The 22,121-nt window shown below is 42.0% G+C and overlaps 1 protein-coding gene across 21 annotated transcripts in view; it reads left to right on the top strand.

Annotated features, from left to right (window-relative positions):
• Positions 1-22,121, top strand: part of epb41l2 (erythrocyte membrane protein band 4.1 like 2) — a 51,066-nt gene that overhangs the window by 16,125 nt on the left and 12,820 nt on the right. For 8 of the 21 annotated variants that reach the window (XM_035143539.2, XM_035143555.2, XM_035143554.2 and 5 more), the window contains exons 2-17: positions 392-621; positions 792-977; positions 2,261-2,518; positions 5,914-6,018; positions 6,156-6,198; positions 10,883-10,958; positions 12,323-12,419; positions 12,527-12,651; positions 12,833-12,920; positions 15,013-15,165; positions 15,517-15,614; positions 16,005-16,177; positions 17,135-17,220; positions 20,759-20,809; positions 20,974-21,006; positions 21,747-21,806. In XM_035143539.2, the coding sequence (XP_034999430.2) occupies positions 406-621; positions 792-977; positions 2,261-2,518; positions 5,914-6,018; positions 6,156-6,198; positions 10,883-10,958; positions 12,323-12,419; positions 12,527-12,651; positions 12,833-12,920; positions 15,013-15,165; positions 15,517-15,614; positions 16,005-16,177; positions 17,135-17,220; positions 20,759-20,809; positions 20,974-21,006; positions 21,747-21,806 (1,848 nt within the window). In that variant the 5' untranslated portion in view covers positions 392-405. Of the gene's footprint in view, positions 1-391; positions 622-791; positions 978-2,260; positions 2,519-5,913; positions 6,019-6,155; positions 6,199-10,882; positions 10,959-12,322; positions 12,420-12,526; positions 12,652-12,832; positions 12,921-15,012; positions 15,166-15,516; positions 15,615-16,004; positions 16,178-17,134; positions 17,221-18,331; positions 20,738-20,758; positions 20,810-20,973; positions 21,007-21,746; positions 21,807-22,121 lie in introns of those variants that run through there. The other 13 variants (XM_035143543.2, XM_035143552.2, XM_035143551.2 and 10 more) reach the window with 8 other exon arrangements.

Raw genomic sequence — 22,121 nt, 5'->3', positions numbered from 1 at the left:
TGTAATATTCTGTCTATTTCCAATTGTTAAGAAAGCATTGAAAGCACTCGAAGCTAAAAACCATGCAGCCACAGGCTCATTTATAAAAGATACTTAGACTAAAATCTAAGCTGCATGCCATCAAAAATTAATGTTGGTGCCAAAAACGGTGGCGCAGTCGGTCTTTATCCAGCTCTGAAATACCCACAGTCCATACCAAATGCAGTCTTATTCAAGTTATATCATTTTCAGTGTGCAAGTGAATCTGTATCCATATGACCCAATGAAGTGTAGCCTAGATAAAATGTAATTATCATCCTCATAATGTCAGCTTCATTTCATATTAAAATTATTCTTTTTTTAAAATCTCATCCATTGCTCCTCCATTCCTCTCCTTTCCCTCTCTCTGCAGATTGACCCGTCACCATGACAACAGAAGTGGGATCTGAGACAGAGGTGAAGGAGAAAGCAGAGGAGTCAGCTGCTCAGCCGGACCAATCGGAGAAGGCAACAGAAGAAACCCAGGAAGTAGCGAGCGCGGAGGGTGACGATAAGGAGAAAGAAAAGGAGAAGGAGAAAGAGGGGAAAGGAATATCTCGATACCTGCCAACATGGCTTAAGAAGCAGAAGTCTCAAAGCCAGGTGCAGTGAATTCACACTGATGTAATTATATTGCCATGGCAGAATAGAAAACCCTGTTTATATTATTTAGTAGAAAATGTTTAGTATTCCTATCATAACTGGGAATACATTAATGAATATCCATATTGGGTTTTTAATTCTCTGTGTCTTTTCCCCCTTGACCCATGAAGACCTCTCCAACCAAGGAGGTGCCACCCACAGAGGAAGCCAATAACACTGTGGAACAGGAAGAGGAGGGGCCTGCCCCAGAAGTTAACGGTCACGCAGAGGAAGTGGAAGAGAAGGAGGCAGTAAAGTCGGAGCAAGTGAAGGAAAAAGAAGCAGAATCTCACTCCAACGCCAGCGCAGACACCGAGGTAACGGTCAGATGTAACAGTACACACGCTGAGAGATGACGTAGACAGGTGGTCTTCCATTGGTCTGGTTGTAGGCTGACGTACATGTTTTTCGACTCAGGCCGAGGTCTGTTTGGTTATTCTGCCAGCATACAAATGAACCTTGATATGAATTAGAAGATTACAGAGAGCGCACAAATAAAAGCGGTCTGTGGCCTGGGGGTTTGGAACCTCTGAACGGAAGGCACACAGTGGAAAAACACCCACACTTCAAAGCAATAATTCAACTTGCAGCACATTCACCAAATCTTTACAAATAGGTTTTACTCAAAAAACAGGTTACAATTATTTTCGGGACGTTATGTGCTTGGCAGTCTGGAGCCTTTCATGAGCATGATGTGACCAGGGAACCTGCTGGGACAGGATGTTACTGATCCCAGCCAAGAAACAGTCCTTCAAACAGTGCCGCAATATTGATCTTCTCAATTAACTTAACTTATTCAGCCCAAAGAATTAGATAAGGATACTTCCTAAAATGTTGAACTACTCCCTAAACACAGAGGAGCATCACCTCTCGTCAAAGTATACTGCAGTAGTTTGGATTGCCTATTAATGTACTGCTTTGAGTAAGGGAATCTGTTCTGTGCACAAATGGCTGGGTTATTATACAGCTTTGTTTGTGTTTTTTTTGTAAGGAATCACAATTTACCATATTTATTGGCAATACTGGATTGATATCAAAACTGTTGGATACACCACATTGAGGATTACATGGCATCAAGTTGGTAACTAATCACCAGTGGAAAGTCTTTTGAATCTGACATATTGTTTTGGACTCTGACTTTGTTAAAATGTTCACTTTTACATGAAATAACAAAAACAGAGGGAACAGTCACTGTTAGACCGATAGTTGGATACCATTACTCACAATTCTGTACTGACAATTCACAGCAGTGCAGTCAGACTGTTTAAAAATGCTGCTCAGCCACATGCACACACACATAAACGATTCCATCCAGTGATCACATTAAGCCACCCGGTCCCACCCAGTGACATCAACTTTTTAGTTATCAGGCCAAAAGAAACGCCTGTAGTTTCTAACAGCTCCTTCAGACTAGATGGGAAAGAGTGTTCTCTCTAACATGCTTCAGACGATCTCCCTCATGCTACTGAACTAATGGGGACTCTTCAAGGAGGACCGGTAGTTTTTATGTAAGGGGCGACAGTGGGAGACCCTGCGACCATTTGTGATGTAACTTTATTTTTTCCCCCTTTTTCCCCTCGCTCCTTGCAAACTCCATCAGCCTGCCAAGGAAGAGAAGGTGGACGAGAGTGCTGAGAGTCCTGAAGAGACCAAGGAGACCAAGGAGACAACAGAGGGAGAGGGCGCAGAGGAGCAGGAGGAGAAGAAGGAGCCGGAAGGAGAGGTGCAAGGTGAAGGAGAGGAAGGCCACACCTCCATTTTTCAGTCGCCTCTACGTCTGGTGAGGAAGAGCAAGATGAAACTGGTGGTCTGTCATGTGAGCCTACTGGACGGGACTGACTTCACCTGTGAGGTGGAGGTAAGAAATTAGATTTAGCTCATTTAAGTATTTTACAAACAATGTTTTTTGATAAACCTTTCTTTCTGTTTGTGTGTATTTCAGTGATGCCCTAATGCTACAGTGTTTTGTCATGCTGCTGCTAATTGTAAAAGCAGCCGTCGCACATTTCCTTGACATCTGTTTAGATAAAACAAACAAGTGCCAAGAGTTTTAGTTCAGTTCTGATCACACGGGATCAAACCAATGACTCATGCAATTCAATCTCCAGGATTTTACAGGCTAGAAAAGGGACTTTCATTCATGTGTTTGCGTTCCACTACAATGTTTGCTTTTATGTGGAACATCAGGGAATTGCGTTGCATTGAAGCCGAACTTTGTTGTTAGTAAATTTGAGACCTTCATTTCACACATCTGGATCTTCACGAGACTTAAGATTCTTGCGCGGGGGGGTGATTGGTAATTAAAACTCACAGGAAACTCTGATGATGGGTCACATTTTCGTCAATTGCTGCAATGGCAACGTCCTGGAGGGAAAATTGCAGAACGTGGATAATGTTTCAGACATTCCACTTTTCCTGCAAATGTGTCATGGTGTAAGATAAAAATAGTCCCTGGAACGACCAGCAATTCTCTATGGGAGACTGATTACTCGCTAACATGACAACACACATGTCACTGGGAAAATCAACAAGTTGTCTTTTCATAGGAGGGAAGTTTTAACTGGCTACTGACAAAGGCTTGGCTCATTGTCTGTCTTAAGTTCCTTTGCTTGTCATGTAGGCCACACGTGCTTGGCAGTGTGTCAATGATGTAATGGCTAATAGGATCAGATCCTGTGTGTGTGTGTTTTGAGAGTTGGGCTATTTAACTTTCTGACTCAAACTGCAGTTATGGCAGAAGCACCCACTCACAGTGTTGGGCCGTGGTTGAGAGGATAAATGCAGAGCATGCTGCGGGGGCTTGTCTGCTGACACACACACACACACACACACACACACACACACACACACACACACACACACACACACACACACACACACACACACACACACACACACACACACACACACACACACACACACACACACACACACACACACACACACACACACACACACACACACACACACACACACACACACACACACACACACACCACGCAGATTATGGGGTCCCACCAGATTACTGTTCTGCATCTGCTACTCTAACAACACACGTGCCCTTCAACCCCTGACACACACTCGTACATATGTTAGATATTCACAAAACCACATGTCCCCCACATTGTTGTCACAGGGTCTGTTGCAAAAATAGATTGTTTCAAAAAAAAAAAAGAGAGTAATAACAATAGTTGTTGTGTAATGTAGCTGTAATTTTCTGACTAGATGTTTGTCATTTTGGATAAAGAGAGTTAATAATTTGTATGCAACTGTGACTGCTGCTTAGTATCCAGTTGTTTTTCTCAATGTTAGAATCACAATATTATAAATGTGTATTTCCCAAGTGGCAAACACGTTTTTAGTCTTTCTCTCCTCATATTCCCACACTCACTGACAGTCAGTGGGAAACTGCCCAGAATAACCACCGGGTGCCTGATTCATCGGCCCCTCAACAGAACACTGAGTGTTTTCCAGGTCTACATTTTTGATCTGGGAATTTGAAATGGCATCTTTACCACAGTGAACCCGCTTCCTAATCTACAGTATGCCACCGCCCAACAGCATGCCTGTGAGTGTCTGCGTCTGTTTCAACAGTAGCTGCTTTGTCTCACAACAGATAACGCTGATACTGCAGCTAACTGCTATTGTCCAAAAGCACACACACACACACACACACACACACACACACACACACACACACACACACACACACTCCCTCCCTCCCTCCCTCCCTCCACACACTGGCATAGTTAGTTTGCGAGAGGGAGAGATGCACAATGCATTCCAGAGATTAAATTTTCTCTTTTGCCCAGTCTGCCTTCAACACACACACACACACACACACACACACACACACACACACACACACACACACACACACACACACACACAGACTCTAACTCCCTGTCCATTCTTCCATCATCCATCTGTCGTGTTTATTAACTGATTGCATCAAATTTATTACGATGACACAGCTTAATACATAATTTATTAGTTGCCGTGCCTTGGATGCGAACCTTGGCCCAACTCTCTTCCGTGGTGAGTTTCAAAGGAGAGCCTCTGTGTCACATGGTCTTAATGCTGTTTCTAAGAATTTCATTAGTATTGGTTTCAACAGGATTTTAGTGTCACACGGTTTAAGCACCGTTTCGTAGAAATTCATTAGGTTTCAGTCAGACATGAGTCAAAAGGTATTTGCAAATATTAGGCCCAGTTGCTATGGGTTTGGCATTTACTGGCTCATGTTTACACAGACAAACAAGATTCAAACAATCATTTTTTTAATTAATATTTTTGTGTATATTGCTGAGAATACAAGCTATGCAAATTGGAGGTGTTTTCTACGCCTTTTTTTTATTCCCTCCATGCACACTTGTAAAAGTCTCTCAAATCATTGTTTTACAGTTCGATGTCCAACAGACACACACAAATGTTTGGATGAAAGCTTTTTAAAATTCCAGATCTTTGTAATTGCCTGAGGATGTCAGACAGTTGCCTGTAGGTAGTGCCTTGCTCGGAAGTGCATCAGCGCAGACGGCGAAACCCTGAAAGGTCGCATTGTTTGGGTGTTCCGAATTGCAGCCACACTGAGAGCATCTATGCGGCGCATGTGTCTGCAGATGTTTCCAGTTGTCCCAGGACAAGGACAAAAATGCCCTCTTTCATCCCCCCTCTCATTCCAATTTCACCACACTGTCTGTGCAATGCCACTCACAGTCTGTGCACCAGCGCCAGTCTGGGGCTGCGAAGGCCCACTGAAAAGAAACTGGCATTATTAAATTATATCATTCTTTCTCGTCGTTTTTTCCACCCTCCCTCTCTCTGTCTGACCTTCTTTCTGTCCAAAGGGTGCCGTTATGCGTTTGTGTGCGTGCACGCTCGAGCATGCATCCACGAATGTGTGCTAAATGTCATTGTCATACTTGAGTGTGGAGGATTTTATGGCTATGGGTCCCTTCTGGGATTATGAAAGAATGTGTTGCCCAGAGACATGGAGAGACTGAATAAAAGATTAAGAGAAAAATTATTTCGATAAAAGAAGAAACAGAGCTTGCTTTGGTTGAAAGCTATGGACAGGAACTTAAATATGTTTTTTTTTTTCAGAGAATACTCTTTCTGTCACATTTTTCAAGTTCTATAATGAAATGAAAAGCTTGACAACTGGAAACATTATGTAGTCGCTTTGAAGATTGTTTTGCCATCCAAATTTAATGTACATATTATAATCTTTGTGTTCATCTCTCTCTCTTACAGAAACGTGCAAAGGGCCAGTACTTATTCTTTAAGGTGTGTGAGCATCTTAATCTAATGGAAAAAGACTACTTTGGACTGACTTACAAGGACAGCCATGAACAGAGAGTATGTATCCGCACACACGCATACACACAGGATGTATTGTCTCCAAGTCTGTAATGTAAACTGCAGACATGTACTGCATGTCTGGAGAGTGTCTCACAAATTGTGTTCTTGCTCTGTGTTTTATCTCCTGTTTCCAGTGTTGGTTGGTTCCCACCAAGGAAATCAAGCGGCAGATATGTAGTAAGTTTTGTTTTATTCTCAAATCACACTCTTGGGTTTTGATTCTGACTCAAAGATATGGATGTTTTACCATCCATCCATCCACCAACAGTACAAGGTGTTTCACATGAAAAGTAAAAAGACAATGCATATATCAATGTTCAATTAATAAAACATAACAAGTATCCTCATACCAAAAGAAAAACAAACTGCGTCACAGTTCAAACAAAAGCAGAGAAATGTGAAACCAAACAACAGTATGGCAACGTGGAAGAGGTTACAAGCGTGTGATCACTCTGTTTCATTATTTATCAATCTCTTTATTAACGGTGTTAATTTATAAATGTAGGACCAGGTGTGGCAGCCCATCTATTCTCTACTGACCTTTGGTAGCACGCAGCATGTCTGTTGCAGTGGAAGAGGCGTCCTCAAGTTGTGATCATCAATCAGCATCGATTGTTTTTATGTTTGCTCTCATTAAAACTGAGCACAGCTACAAACAGGGTGTTGATAGAGCTCAGGTTACCTAATTATTGCCATTGTTTCTCCACTCAATCTAATTTGGTTGGCATTTAATTAGCATTGTGTGTTACCTATCGACTGTTGTCATTAAAGGGGCAATCTGTAAGAACTTTGCCAACTGTTGAATTCATACTCCAAACAAATAGGGGGCAGCTATTACTAGAAAGTTGGGGCGTCATCTCTATAATAAGAAACAAGGAAATTAGCTCATTGGTTCCTCCTCCTCCCACCTCCTCCTTCCTACGTGTCATAGTCAGACTGGCCATCGAGGTGTCCAAAGACAAATCCTTGTGGGCTGTTGCATCAGTGTGGCAATAGACGATCAAAAAGTGTTTTAACGTTTTAACGGCCTTGTTGATGACCTTACCAACCCCCTCTGTGTGTCATTGAAGGCATGTGTTAAAGTGTGCTGCATGCAAGCTCAAGAACTGGATTCACTGGCCACTCGCAAGCAAGTTTCAACCCTCACACACGGTTAACATTAGCTTGAACCACTCTAGGGGCATAATGTTTTCCACACGTGTTAACCTTCAGTTATTGTTGGACTGACAACAGCGATTTCACACCCAGTCTACCCAGTAAGAGAGATGGGGAAGATGTTGTGGCAGCAGGAGCAGAGGAAGAGCCACGAGAGGTTGAGGAATGCAAGTAAGAGGAAGAACAGATAGAGCAGCAACATCAATATCTGAGTCTGAGGAAAGAGTGGAGGGATGTCGCAGAGTGTCTGAATATTTTCTTTTTGAAAAATATGCACAAAACTTTAAAATAAAAAATGCTTTTAGTTTCTTGCACCCTTTACTTTCATTGTAGGTCAAAACAGGCTTCAAAACATAGTCTAAAACGTAGAGTCACACTTTTAAGAGGAAGATTCAGGAAAAAAAACATATAATTTTGGCTCATAAAGGGTTATTTTAGAATTAGTTCATGTGAGGTAGTTATGTCTGGGTGTGTGAGGACTGTGTGTGAGCCTCTCAGACTGTGGTGAGAGTACATGCCTGTGTTTTTGTGGCTGTGTTGCTGTGTGCGCCTGTGGTTCATGGATGAGTGGTGTGTGCGTCTGGCTGCATGTGTTCATTGGTTTACATTTTTCTGTGCGTGTGAATGTTTATACAGAGGAAGAGAGACTGCATGATCATGTGCATCTGTGATCATGCGAGTTGGATGCCTCTGTGTGCAGCACAAATGACAGGCTTGACTCTAAACTACCTTCAGTCTACACTGGGCCATCATAACTTTACCTCACTACATAGAAGGCTTGGACTTGGACAGCGATTCTGAGAAGTTTTCATGGCTACAACCGTACTACTATGTTTTAATTTAAAAATGATCTAAAACACAAGCGTTTAAGCTCTGTAATCCCTGTCCATACTAACACACTTGACGGCGCATATCACGTGACCGTTCTCGTACACTTTTTGTTTGCAGTTGGTTGGTTATGTAGTAGTGTGGACGTAGCACAGCGAGCGGTGAAATACGAGCAGCTGAAGGTTGTGTTGTGTTCTTAAAGCCTTTTCCAGCCTTTAAAAATGAAGTGTAAAATCTCAAATAGGGGTGTTGCCAATGAATGTCACTTGTATAAAGACACAAAAAGCCCAATATCAAAAGTCAGTAAGTTTGCCTCACAGATTTCCTTGGGGCTGTTCATTGGTGGTGTTGGAATGAAAGTCCTATCTATGGTGAAGCTCTACATCTCAGACTCCTGCAGGTTGCTTTGACCAGCGCAGTGTGGGTGTGATTGCTTGTTGTATTTTCAATAAATGTGTGTAGATTCTAGGCACTAGAATGAGTGAAATCTGCTCAACAAAAATATTCTGAAAACTTGTGTAGTAGAACACATTCTTGAAGATTTGTGGAGGGAAAGAGGGAGGAAAAACATGCCAGTTGGACGATTTAATGAAAGTTGGGAAAATGTGACAGCAATTGAGATCAAATGAGAAAAATAAGAGTGGAAAATTATGAAGGATTATTTACTATAGCTGGTATCAGAATTAGACTCAGAGCCAATGGAACTTTGAAAACTGATCCGTCTGAAGTCAAAACAATTTCCATTGTATGAAAACCATGCATGGAGATCAGCACTGAAAGTAAAAAATCCTGTGGTACTGAGTGAGCTTCTTAGATTTCACTGCTGCCAATAATAGGAACAACATTGCATCCCACTTCATGCCCAATTTCACTGGAAGCCGAGCAGAAAATTTGAAGTCTTTACTCACTCCAGTCAGTGGCCCTCTGCAGCGCATTTGGCCGTTTTAATGTTTAACAGCAGCGCTCATGTTCTTCACATAATCAAACTAACCTTTGGGTGTCTCGCTGCTGTGATACTATCAGTGCGCTGTCATTATACATTTCCAGCCAATTCAATTCAGTTCCTCTGTTGTGAGCTCATAGACAGATGCTTTGATTCTTATCGGTTTAACAAATAAGTAATGAAGAGAAGACCTGAGCTGAAATTCAAATTGAGCTTCCCTAGCTGCTGTTGCACAAGCATTGCTGGAAAGTTGTTCAGTTCTGCAGTTATGCTCATAATTTTAATTTGTGTTATTACTTGAAACCTTTTACATGCTCTAGTGGTCAGAAAATGCATCTTTCCTCATACTGTCCATTGCTGCAGCTCCTCTTTTCAGCCGCTGTCTGAAACACTTGGTTTGAGCTCATGTCTCTTTAAGGCCCCCGTTCAGCTAAAGCCCAGTCTGCTCGGATTGGCCAGCTGGCCCACTGTGTGATTGCTGTGTGTAGGAAATGTCTGCTCTTGCTTTACCTGGCGTTGTTGGGGGGGGCATGCCCCTAGCCGCTAGTCCTGCATTATGCCTATGTGGGGAATTGTAGCATGTGACATCTCCATACCCAGAAAGTATCGGCCTGACTACGACGAGGTGTTTCAGGAGCGGTCTTTTCTGTGGGGGAGAAGCGCTCCCTCTACTTTGATCATTTTAATTTTGCACACCTTTTATATACACCCAAAACCTATATTTTAAAAAAAAAAGCATAATATGTCTCCTTTAAAGAAATTGTTCACCCCCTAAAAATGGTGGGGTTAGGGGTGGTCAATAGAAACTGTCAATATGAAGTGAGTGGAGAGATTGCTTACAGAGAGAGGGCAGTGGTCCTGTTGTAAGGGGTTGTGTGTGTGTGTGTGTGTGTGTGTGTGTGTGTGTGTGTGTGTGTGTGTGTGTGTGTGTGTGTGTGTGTGTGTGTGTGTGTGTGTGTGTGTGTGTGTGTGTGTGTGTGTGTGTGTGTGTGTGTGTGTACCCTCAGAACACTTACACACGTCGATATTCACTCACACACACAGATTAGGAAGCAGAAATATCTTCTCCCGCAGTTGTTCTACTATGTGTTTACAATAAGTGACTAAATTGTTATCAGCGGAAAAAACAATAAATCTTCTTCACCTTTTGCAGTGAGAGAGTGTCATTGTTAAATTTCCTGAAAGGAATTCAGTGTCCGCCGTCCTTCCTGCCCCTCAGGGACACCTGCATCTCTGCATGTGAGCTTTTATCGCTGTATGTCCACTTGCACGTGTGCATATACGTGCCTGTGTCTATGACCTTGGGGGAGGAAGTGGTCGTGACGTGACGTCAGCTTCTCTCCAATTGAATTTTCCAGATGATGCGATATCTATGTTTTAGCCAAGCAGTACAGAAAGGGTGGAGATAGAAAAGGGCAGCAGGCACGGTGAGCAGTATGGTGTCCTGCAGGGATGAGAATAGGAAATTGGAGCCGAATGGAGACCGTAATGAAATTAGTCTGATGCAAAAGGAAACAGAGTAGCAATCATGAGGCCGTTAGTGGTGATGTTGTTGGTGATGAACATGTTTTTGTTTCTGATGATGATGATACAGATTACAGTTCGGTATTTACATAAGATAAAATGGGGTTATGTAATACTTGTATTTGTGTGTGTGTGATGTACCAAGCTTAATGCTTTCTAAAAGCTGCTCTGTATTAGTTGCCCTCGCTCACACCAGATTTTCTCTCTGTCTCCCAAACACACACACAGATGGAATAGATGGCATTAAAGAGAAATGTATAGATACATGCATATCAATGCAGACTGGCCTGGTGCTGAGATGGAAATCTTGTGTTTCATGTTTTTCATATTTTTGTATGCAATTTTAATACATTTACAATGCTATTGTGTTTTAAAATTACACTAAATAATAATGAATCTCCTTTTCTCTAGGTAACAACTGGCAGTTTTCATTCAATGCCAAGTTCTACCCTCCAGACCCCTCACTGCTCACTGAAGACATTACCAGGTACACACACTCATTGGCTTAATGCATTTGCCAGCCCAACCAAATCATCACAACTAAAGCTAATTCAAACCCGAACCTTAAAACCAGGTCTTAACCCTCAAACAAGTCTCTGAAAAGGTGAGGACCGGCAAAACTATCCTCACTTTCCAAAAATGTCCTCACTACGTAAGGTCTATACTCAAAGTCGTCCTCACAAATATATAAGTACAAGTATACACACACACCCCCCCCTACGAAATGTACTAATGTTCACATAAATCTGCATTCATTTATTTTCTATGGCTATTGCGGCAATGGAACAAGCTATAAACACACTGGCATATTATCACCTTTTTAAAGTGGTTCAGCAAATGTTTTAGCAAGCAGTTTCTTATTTACACAGACACAGTGACATCAGAATTTACTTGGAAATGTGTTTCTGGTCACTTGACAAATAAGGCTTCATCGTCATAGTCTCCATTTAGCTCAGTTTGTGGTCTTCACCAGCATCTGAAAACAATATCCGACTCTTATGAGTCTCTCCACCTATTCCTCTACTGTTTGTTCATCGGCTTGTCTTTAACCTTTTCTGCCTTGGTGTTGGGCAGGTGCTGTACAGTTGATTCATCCGGCCCCATTTATACATATGCACACCCACACGCGGGCATGCTCCAAGCGCACAGCATTTAGGGTGAAGTGTATGTCTAATGGAGCGAACAACTTCTCTGATGGTTGTAGCTAAAGGCTAATTGAGGACACACAAACACAGGCATTCACCAACACGCATATAATTACTCAGACAAGTACCAACAAGGTACCTACTGGTTGCTGTTTCTCCTCCAGAAGTATAGAGACATAGTTCTGCCTATTCATCTCTTTTTTTAAGTTTCAGTAGACCTCCTAATTCCACAGACTGTACGACAATGTTCACTCACATAAATGCATTATTGTCCTGCGGCTCAGTTTTGCTTCAGTGAAGAGGAGCCCTGTAACTGGATGACTGGGGTTTAAGCCTCCATGTCACTATGAAGTGTCCGTCCTGCTTAAGGGACTCTGAATGACAGTCAGCAGCACCTTGAGGGGTCCGCATTAGTCATTCACACAAGCTCCATTCACATCATGAATTCTTCCGTAGAGGACAGCTTACTCGGTCCAAAATCACCAGTTCAACAGTTCACTGACTGCAAATCTACATGTTATGCAACTGAGTTTGTGTACATGATGGAGAGGATTAGACATGAGATTATTCCAACATACCAGTGTGCGAGGACACTAAGAAAAGTGTACAACAAATCCAGCACCAACAAAGATATTTAATCTGCTCCGTGTGAATACTCAGATTGAACTAAAATCCAGTTCTTCTTTTCTAATTCTCTCTCTGATAGGTACCTGTTGTGCCTGCAGCTCCGTGAAGATGTGGCTTCTGGTCGACTGCCTTGCTCATTCGTTACTCACGCCCTGCTGGGGTCATACACATTGCAGGTAAAATACTTTATGTCTGTGCAAGTGGGAGTTTCCGGATGTGCCTCTCTTAGTTTATTTGTCTCAGAATTATTGAAGTGACATGTCCTTTTTAATCGCTTTTTCAGGCAGAATTTGGTGACTATGAACCGGAGCAGCCTCGCCCTCTGGACTACATTGGCCAGCTCACCTTTGCGCCCAATCAGAACAAAGAGATGGAGGAGAAGATATTTGAACTCCACAAGTCTCACAGGTCAGAGAGGACACGGCCATGCAATCCAACAGCGTTACCGATGCCTTCTTTTTCATTAAAAGCTGCTGTAAACCCTGTAGTACAGGGATTTACTGTGTAATCTGAACATTACGTATTTATACCACTGAACAAGTTTTTAATCCAAGAGTGTTTGTAGTAATGTAGTGTCCTGTGTGTTTAGGGGAATGACACCTGCACAGGCTGATGCCCAGTTTCTAGAAAATGCCAAGAAACTATCCATGTACGGAGTGGACCTACACCACGCTAAGGTACAGAAGGTTTCTCTCCTCTCCCTCTACCTTTCCTTTCCTCTCCATTGTTGACATCTGAGGATTAACAGAGTTTCTTTGATGTGGGACAAGTTTGCTGGTGTGTTTGAACGTCTGTGTCACTGTATCTTTATATGTGTGTGTGTGTGTGTCAGCTGTGCAAACACTTAGGCAGGCCATTGCCATGGGAACAGTCAGTCTCTCTCACTGGGATAGCAGGTCATCCACAGAGAGCGTGCATTTTTTCCATGTGTGTCTGAGTATGTTTGTGTGTCTTTGTGCCGGATGGGCAGAAAAGATGGGTAAATATGCATGAGGGAAAGGGAGAGGAGTCTTTAAATAGAGAGAGAGGATGTGGGATTGAAGACGTGGAGAGGAGGCAGAGGAATGGGGTTCAGATATAGTTGGAGTGAGATGGGGACAGATCCTTTAAAGACAGAAAGAGGCGAGTCCCCTTTAAGGACATGCTCCACTTGTTTGCAGCACAGAGAACCAGAGGAAAAGTGGAGGCAGCAGCACAGAGTGTTTTGAAAAGTTGAAGATCTTTTTTTATGGCATACCAAAGTTGTGGGAATTCAAGCAGCAGATCTATTTCTGTCCTGTACCCTTAATTCGTTGTGCTATTTTCTCTGCTCCCTGAAATGCAAAAAGAAACCCCTTTCAAATACTTTCAAAAACACAGAATTATCAGAATCACGTTGAACAAACGCAAATTCATTTATTTGTGTTTATGAAAAAGGAAATTTGACACATTTCAGCCATTCATGGTTGTGTGCAAGGATTTTCAAGTTTGGTGTCTGATAGTCTTCCTCTATCAACAGACTAATTGTGGAGCTTAGTATGATAGAATGGTGAAGGCTACATTTTGTGTCAGTCAATCACAATTCAAAATAAATACTTGATTTATTGATTATTGTTGCACTGATGTTAAACAATACAAAAGGGCAATATCATTTTTATTATTAATTTATATATGACTCATTTGCATTAGTAACAAAGCTAAAAAAAGAAAGTATGAACTAACTGAAATAAATTGACTCATAAAAAACGTTACTCATCCCACAATGGCAAAGGGTCAAAAGATTTTTTTTTAGACAGAAATTGTTAAGAGAGACTTGCAGTAAAAAAAATGAAATACCAAAATGCCCCTTCAGGGAATGGAATTGAATTCATAGTAATTGCATTGGCAGAAATGAAAACAGAGTATCATTAGTGAACAGTTGATTAGTGAATTTAATTGCAGCAGTTGTTTTTGGTCTGTTGAAAACAGTTGTGTTTTAATATTCTGACAGCAGCACGGACAAAATACCTGCCTGTAGAAGATGGATTAAAAAGAAAATTGCAAAACTTTTTTTTACAGGATCATTAAATGCACTTTCTGCATTAGTTTTAAGTATTTATTCAAATTCAACCTGTATTGTGACAACAGTTGATGGCGGCCACCTTATAGCAGATGGTTGCCATAACCTTAAAAACTGAGGCACTCTCTTCCAAAGTGAGCGACCCAGCGATAGTGATCACCAGTAAACTCAACTTCAAACACCACATGTTTCTTCCTGCCGTCACTGAAGAGTCATTGTTTATTCACTGAAACAACAGAAAGCAAATGGAAAACAGTTTACTACTACATGCAGCCTGTCAGTGTGTCCCAGTCTGAGTGCTGAAATGTGTCTGTAGTGAAAGCTCGAGGACAGAGATCGATGAGCGGCTAATAGCATGGCGAGGCCATGTGACATGTGTGTATGTCCCAGTAAAACAGTCCATTATCAACATATTGCCTCCACCATTAGTCCAACAGATTTTTCCTCTGTTCATTCACCACTATAATCAATACCCCCCTTACCATTACCAGATGGCTTTGGACTTAAAAGCTTTGAAAGTGAGCTAGTCTGCTGTGTTACTGTGCTGTACAACTGTGTGTGTGTGTGTGTGTGTGTATGTGTATGTGTGGTGCAATTGAGTTTGTTGACTTTAAGCAGACTACTTTAGAAATCAATTGATGTACGGTGTGATCTGATTAAGAGACTAATCAAGAATTTGATAATAAAATAACTTTAAAGTACATTTTATCTGTGTGTTTTGTTTTTTTCAGGATTCTGAGGGTGTGGACATCATGCTTGGTGTGTGTGCCAACGGACTCCTGGTTTACAAAGACAGACTTCGGATAAATCGTTTCGCTTGGCCCAAAATACTGAAGATTTCATACAAGAGGAACAACTTCTACATCAAGATCAGACCAGGAGAGGTGTGTAACCAGACACATACACATGCTGTGGCTCAGGGGTTAGAGCGGTCAACCTCTAACCAGAAGGTCGGTGGTTTCGATCCCAGTCTTCCCCATTCCGAATGCCAGAGTGTCCTTGGGCAAGATACTGAAACTGTACTGTAAAGCCCTTTGAGTGGTCATCAAGGCTCGAAAAGTGCTATTTGAATACAGGAGGAGTGGCGCCTGTGTAAAACATGCAGGAGACGGGGCATGATGTCTAATGTATTATTTCTTTTTTTCAGTTTTGAAATGCTACTGGTAGAAATGTGATTTTCTTCCTGTGGTGGTTAAAATATCTTGATTCTGACTTATCATTTTTGTCTTCGATAGACGGAGCAGTTTGAGAGCACGGTGGGATTCAAACTCCAGAACCATCGATCTGCCAAAAAGCTGTGGAAAGTCTGCGTTGAGAATCACAGTTTCTTCAGGTAGAAGTGCAAACACACACACTATGAAGTGCACGTGTATTGTATATGGACATGGATTTCAGAGATTTACAGTCTTGTGTTTGTGGTATCGAAAGAAGTCTGATGCTTTGGAGCAAAACATACACAATAATGCACAAAAATGAAATCAGTGCTGTGTTTGTAGTGTGTGCTCCGTTTGCGTGTTTGGAAGAGCGAGAGGAATAATCTTTAATATCCTGTTGCAGGATGCGTTGTCTGGAAATATTTTGTTTCTCTTCCACATGGATACATAACTGCAGCGATTTAGTTTTATTGCAAAGTAAATCACTGAATAAGTTTTCAAATGTATTCACCTCTAGTGTATTCCCTCATCTCTGTTTTCCTTCCTCCATCTGTTTCTTGTCCCTGTAGGTTAAACGCACCAGAGCCTCCTACCAAGGCCCGCTTCTTGACTCTGGGCTCCAAGTTCCGCTACAGCGGACGCACCCAGGCCCAGACCCGCGTGGCCAGCTCCCTCATAGACCGACCCGCACCCAACTTTGAACGCACCTCATCGAAACGCATCAGCCGCAGTCTGGACGGAGGTAACACAGACTCGCACAACACTCAAGACACTGCATTCCACCAGCTTCACTCTGAACAATATTTAATGAATGGACAGAGGGACGGAAAGAGGAATGGAAGGAATGATGGGCAAGTGGAAGCAGGGTCATGGATGGAGGGATTGTGTGCGTGTGTGTGTGCAAAATGCTCAGTCTGACCAGATACAGGAAATAGCTGCAGCATATGTTTCCTGTCACACTGAGCGAGACAGAAGGAGAAAGAAAGAAATGAAAAGAGAGAATGTCATGTGTTTGTCAAAGAAAGAGGCCCCTGTAATGAAAGAAATACATCATGTAGATACACAGCAGTGCATTCTGTGACACACACACACACATTTCATGATGAAAAACATGGGGGAGAAAAGCACGGATCACAAAATTCGACTCCAGTACACAATGACTCCAAACTGTGAAGTGATCTCATGTGCGGTCAAAATACCTGGGACTAATTCTGTCAATATTTCTACAGAATCATTATACTTTATATATTTCATAGTGCTCAAAATCGGTGTTTTCATAATATCAAACACATATTTTATTGTCTTTTAGTTCTTTTGTGGTTTTCCGGATTCGTGTAACATCCCACCTCATGCAGCTGTGTGCTTCTGTTTCCTCTGTAATCTGATGATTTATTCCACTATTTTACATTGCCCCCTGCTGGACACTTTACTCCATTACAAGGCATCATCATTGTTAAGGAATAAAATCTGGGAAATTACCTCAATCCAAACTTCGGTGGTCACTGCTATTTGCCCTTGTATTGGGATTAAATTGACAGCTGACTCTGACCCCCATGCATATGAAAGGTTTTATGCCAATGATGAATAACCAACCATTACACATTGAAGTGGCCACAGATCAGAGCTGTGTTTGCAAGAATCAGGCAACATTTGCGGTGTTTATTAATACATGTTGTTTGTGTATTTATTTTTCCTTCAGCACCAATGATCAGCATAACTGAGGCTGGCAGGGACACAGCTGAGAACGGACGTGAGCCGCATCTGGAGCTCCACTCTGATTCAAAGGTGTGTGGGCGTGTGTGTGCAAATGTGTGTGTGTGTGTGTGCGTACATAAAGGGTGGATAAAACGTGTGGGTAAATATTTGCGTGTTCAGGACCACATGACCAGAAAAAAAGTTGTATATCAAGTCTTTTTGTTTGTCTATTTGTTGTCATTATAGTGACTTCACATTTTCCCACAGGTTCTACTCATGTCTTTTTGTGTCAGAGAGAGACTGTATTTATTTCGATGAAGAACTTGTATCAAAGTTCTTTTATGTGATACAGTGATGCCCTCTGATCTGAGGGTGTGGACAATAAGAGTCATGTGCTTTGGTCATTTCTGTTTTCTCACGATTCTCCTCTATTAGGTGGAATACCTAGCCCCCCTCAGCTTTTGTCTTTTTAATATGTGAATACATACATGAACGGGAGCGGGAACACAGACCAACTAGACTGACAGAGAACATATCTTAGTATTTAAAGCTTCGGTTTTTACTACAGCAGCTAAGGTAGAAATTCATCACAACCCTGAGGCTGCAAACCTCTAGATCTACTCACAAGTCCTGTACTGGGGATCTGTGTCCAGTCCTAAACTAATCCAGTCTGTGCCCAGCACAGGACTATAATGTGGATTACAGCAGTTTGCGATGCATGCCTCCTGTTTCACCCCCTACCTTCCCTTTCCCCCTCCCCACCCTCGCTCACACCCCAGCACCTGTGCACTGTGGATCTCTATCTGAACCTTCCTTTAGTGCCGGCCCCCTGTTGACACCGTTTCTGCACACAACTGTACTCTGCACTATGCTGTGTTCACTTTTAACCTACTGTGTTGTGCTGTGCACTGACTAATGTTATGTCTCTTCCCCTCTCTCTTTTTTCCTTCACACATTTTATTTTTGCTTTTTTTCACTCCCCTCTTGCATGCCGTCATTTTTGCCACCATTTCATGAAAATGGAACATCGGATGTTTTCTTTTTAACGTATTTCACTTCGCTGCTGCTTGCTTCACTTCGTGGGTGTGTGTGCACGGGTCTCTCTGATCTGTTCCCATGTCTCCTGGCTGTTTTTTGTCTCTTCCACTGTCTCGTTGAATCCTTCTTCCCCTCCTTTTCCTCCTTCTTCTTCCTCCATCAGTCAATCTTCATGTTTCCTCTCTCCTTCTCCTCATCATCCTCACTCTCCTCCATGCCCCCATCCCTCGACTCCATCTCTGAGCTCGACAACGGCCTGTCAGACATCTCGGAAGACGAGGACCATATCGACGACACGGCCGCCTCACACACACCCATGGCCCCTCCGTCTTGCGCTTCCATCGTGTCCGAACAGCAATTGGCTGATCCTAAACACCTTGCACAAAACCCTCAAGCCTTTAGCCCACTCACCAACTCGCAAACATGCACTTCTGAGGTTTCAGGAGTTGAGGAGAGCTGCCAGGCTGAAACCAGAGCAACATCAAATTGGCGAATGTGGTTCTCTCTGAGAGGGGTGGTGAAATATGTTTCGTTCATCTTGTGTTTTCTCTCCATGTCGAGAAAGAATGTAAACATGTTTCATCCCACAAAGCTATTTTCAGGATTACTAAAGAAACTGCGATTTTTGACCCTGTCTGTGTCTAAGCTAATGTACCAGTCTGCAGAGAAACTAAAGATTTTTACCCTTAGTCTCCCCCGAATAACGACGTCCCGATTACACCAAATTCTTGACAGTATGGCAACAAAAAGTAATCATTTCATGACCCTTTTTACCCGTCAATTCCCTGCTAAGTTCATTAGTTTGGTGCCGGCTTGTCCTTTGTACCCAACACAGCTGCGTTTGCCCTCAGTGTCTTCTCTCCCTTGTCCTCTAACTGTCTCTTCCTTATCCTCCCTCTCTTCTCTGTCCTTCACCTCCTACCTTTTCTCCCTCCTGACCGCCTTCTCTCGCTCTAAACTAACAGCATCGGTACATCGCTACCTTTTAAACCCGTCCCCTCTGTTCCTCCCTTGCCTGTTAGTCGTCTTCCTCTTGGTTGTGATGCTGACAGCGAGCCAGTCGTTGGTCTTGGCCCTGATCTTAGCCGCGCCCCTCGGCCTGACCCTCTGTTACCTAGAGAACATGGTCTCCAGTCAGCGGAAGGCTGTTTTGCCCAGGTTTGTCACCGAACGGTCGAACGATCAGACTGACGACCAGTTAAGCTCTGGTTTCGGCAGGCAGGCGTCTCCTCTGACGCAGATGAACACGCCTCCTCGCATCAGGCACCACGCTCACACAAGTGCCACCTGGACACAAGAGATGTGCGATCCTGCTGCATAAACACGCCCACTCATACAACCTGATATCCCACCAACCCTCTCCCCTTCTCCTCTATGTTTGAATGTCTTAACTTTAAATCTGTCACCAACACGTCTTTTACCTGACTTTTATTTATTTTTCTCACCCCTCCGCCCTCCCAGCCCCACTGTGGTGTTTATAATGAAGAGTATAGAATAGAATAAGCAAGATTAAGAGTTAATATAAGATGATCAATAATGAAATAGAGAAACTATGATTATGTTGTTAATATAGCTATATAAGAAAAGTATATCAAGGGATGTAAATATCATGCAGAGACTGTGAATGGGAAAGATTTAATATTTAAGTTACAAAGGCAAAATACAATAACATACAGTGTTGTGTAGAAGATATTTTAAGAGCAGATTCCAGTATCATATTTTAAAAAGAGTCATTAATAGTTGTCATGCTTATAAGGTATCCTGCCTCTGTGCTGCAGATTAATGTTGCGCTCATCAAATGACGTAACGTGATGGTATTAACTGGTAAAATGCTCATTTTAACACAAAAGAAATCAGTTGCTGCATTTTGGCCTTTGTCGTGTAGAGAAAAGATTAGTTGTAGATTAGATGTTGCAACTGTACATACAGATAAATACCCTAACCCCCGTGAAGCATATTGAATAAACAGTGTTACACTCTAATCCCCGCGGTTCAGGGCTCTCTCCTCAACCCCTGTTTGCTTTGTTTTAAGTAAATGTATAATGGCATTTATGTGGCAGACACATGTCAAAAGAATACAGGCATATTTTTCTAATTGTCAGAGTTACTAAGTAGAAGTCTATTAAAACAAAAGCTGGTCTTTGACAAAAAATATCGTCGCACTTAACTCCGAGAAGATGGCTCCATGATCTTTGACTAAAATGTATCCTTGGTGTCCTAAAAAGCTGCACAGGAGCTGTCGTAGCATTTTACTTTGCAATTGCATACAGTGAATGTTACCTGGTTTTGAATATGTTCTAAATTTGTATCCTAGGATAAGAATATACTTTAAAACGGACTTTAAAACTATCTTTTTAAATATTGTACAATAGCAGTCAGTAGCTGTCTCCTGTTGCAGACCCTCCAGTGCTCCTGACATGTTTAATGGGTTTGTTGGTTTGGTGCTAAGGCCACATGACCAGCAGGCGTCCCTAACGCCGAGGTTGCTGGGGGAAGAACGTTTCCATTATCCATTTCACATTTCTTTCTTTCTGTGGGCCCCTATATCCATTTTGTCATGACTACCATCTCCATGGCTACCACATTGAAGGTTAAGGAGGTGGACTTAAGCCCTGGTGATGTTGAAGCCACATCTGCCCAGGTCGGTAGGGCCTGTCTTCTCCCAGCATGCTTTTCAAATTCCTCAAAAAATAATGTAACAGTAATAAAAGATACGAGTGTAAAGATGGTTGTGAATAGTGGAGCCCACACGTGTAGTAAACCTAACCTGTCCTTACTCTCTCCCTGACTTTAACCCACCGACAGTCACTTGGAGCCGATGAGGTTACCCTCTCCCAGGTTCATACATTGCTATTGGTTATTTGATTGTGTATTTGGTCTGTCAATCATTTGCTCTGCCTGTGTTGGTTGGTCTGTTGGTGTGGTTCACTCTTACGGGGTGAAGTTGCCCTAATGCGAAGACATTGAGTCAGTTTTTCAATTTCTCACTTACTAAAGACCCAATCTGGAATATGTTTGCATTAAAACAACATTTAAACATTTAAAAATGTAAGACTGTTAAGTTATAAGCCTTTTTTTTTTACATGTGGATTTCAGATTGGGTCTGAGAATAAAAACTGATTCTGAACGGGCACTTTCACCTAAAATCTGCACTTTCGGTTGCAACCGCTGCAGCTTCTGGTTTCACAGATTGAGTTTATTTTCTGGTCTGTTTCTGTGGTTCTGCTTGAAATGTATAACTGTGTTCACTGCAAGCACTTTGGGGTTTGTGTTAATGTTTGTGTTTTGAATGCTTTGAATTCTTAACATGAGTGTGAGTGCTAATCCCATTTTATTACCATCAGAAAACCAAAATGTTTATCATTTGTGTTTGTACCTCCAGCCTGGTCACCACATGTCTTCCTTTTTATATGTAGATATTTAAACTTTTGTTTATGAAATTATTTAGAATTATTTCATTAATTTATTATAACTTTTGCTTTTTAAATCTGTACAGTTTAAAAGCAGTTATAAACTTTATTACCATTTTAAAATTAATTTTCTCCATTTCATTTTTTGCTGTATGTCTGCCTTTCTAGAGTCCATTGAGAGTGCATGGGGACAATATTTATGTGAGGCACAGTAATTTAATGTTGGAGGTTGGTACTGGCGTCGTCTGATGGCTGAAAATAAGAAATACATGTCTCTGTGTACTCTGACGCCATCAGAACTACAACTTCCTCTGTACAAGACTGCTGCCCTCTCGCACTCTCAAGCTCTGTGTGCATGCATGTGTGGGTTTATGCGTGTGGATGTTTGTCCATCAGGTCTACACTCAAATCCAGCTATTTGAAATTGTTCTTGTCATTTGTTATTTTAAAAAAATGTGTTTTGATCAATTCACATTCACGTGGCAGCCATTCTGCACAGGTGGGCTAGAAAATTAAACGGAAATGTTATAATATATAAATCAT

The sequence above is a fragment of the Hippoglossus stenolepis genome, chromosome 20, assembly GCF_022539355.2.
Source record: "Hippoglossus stenolepis isolate QCI-W04-F060 chromosome 20, HSTE1.2, whole genome shotgun sequence".
NCBI classification, from domain to species: domain Eukaryota; kingdom Metazoa; phylum Chordata; class Actinopteri; order Pleuronectiformes; family Pleuronectidae; genus Hippoglossus; species Hippoglossus stenolepis.
The sequence above is the reverse complement of the archived record's forward strand: the minus strand, read 5'-3'. Positions and strand labels throughout refer to the sequence as shown.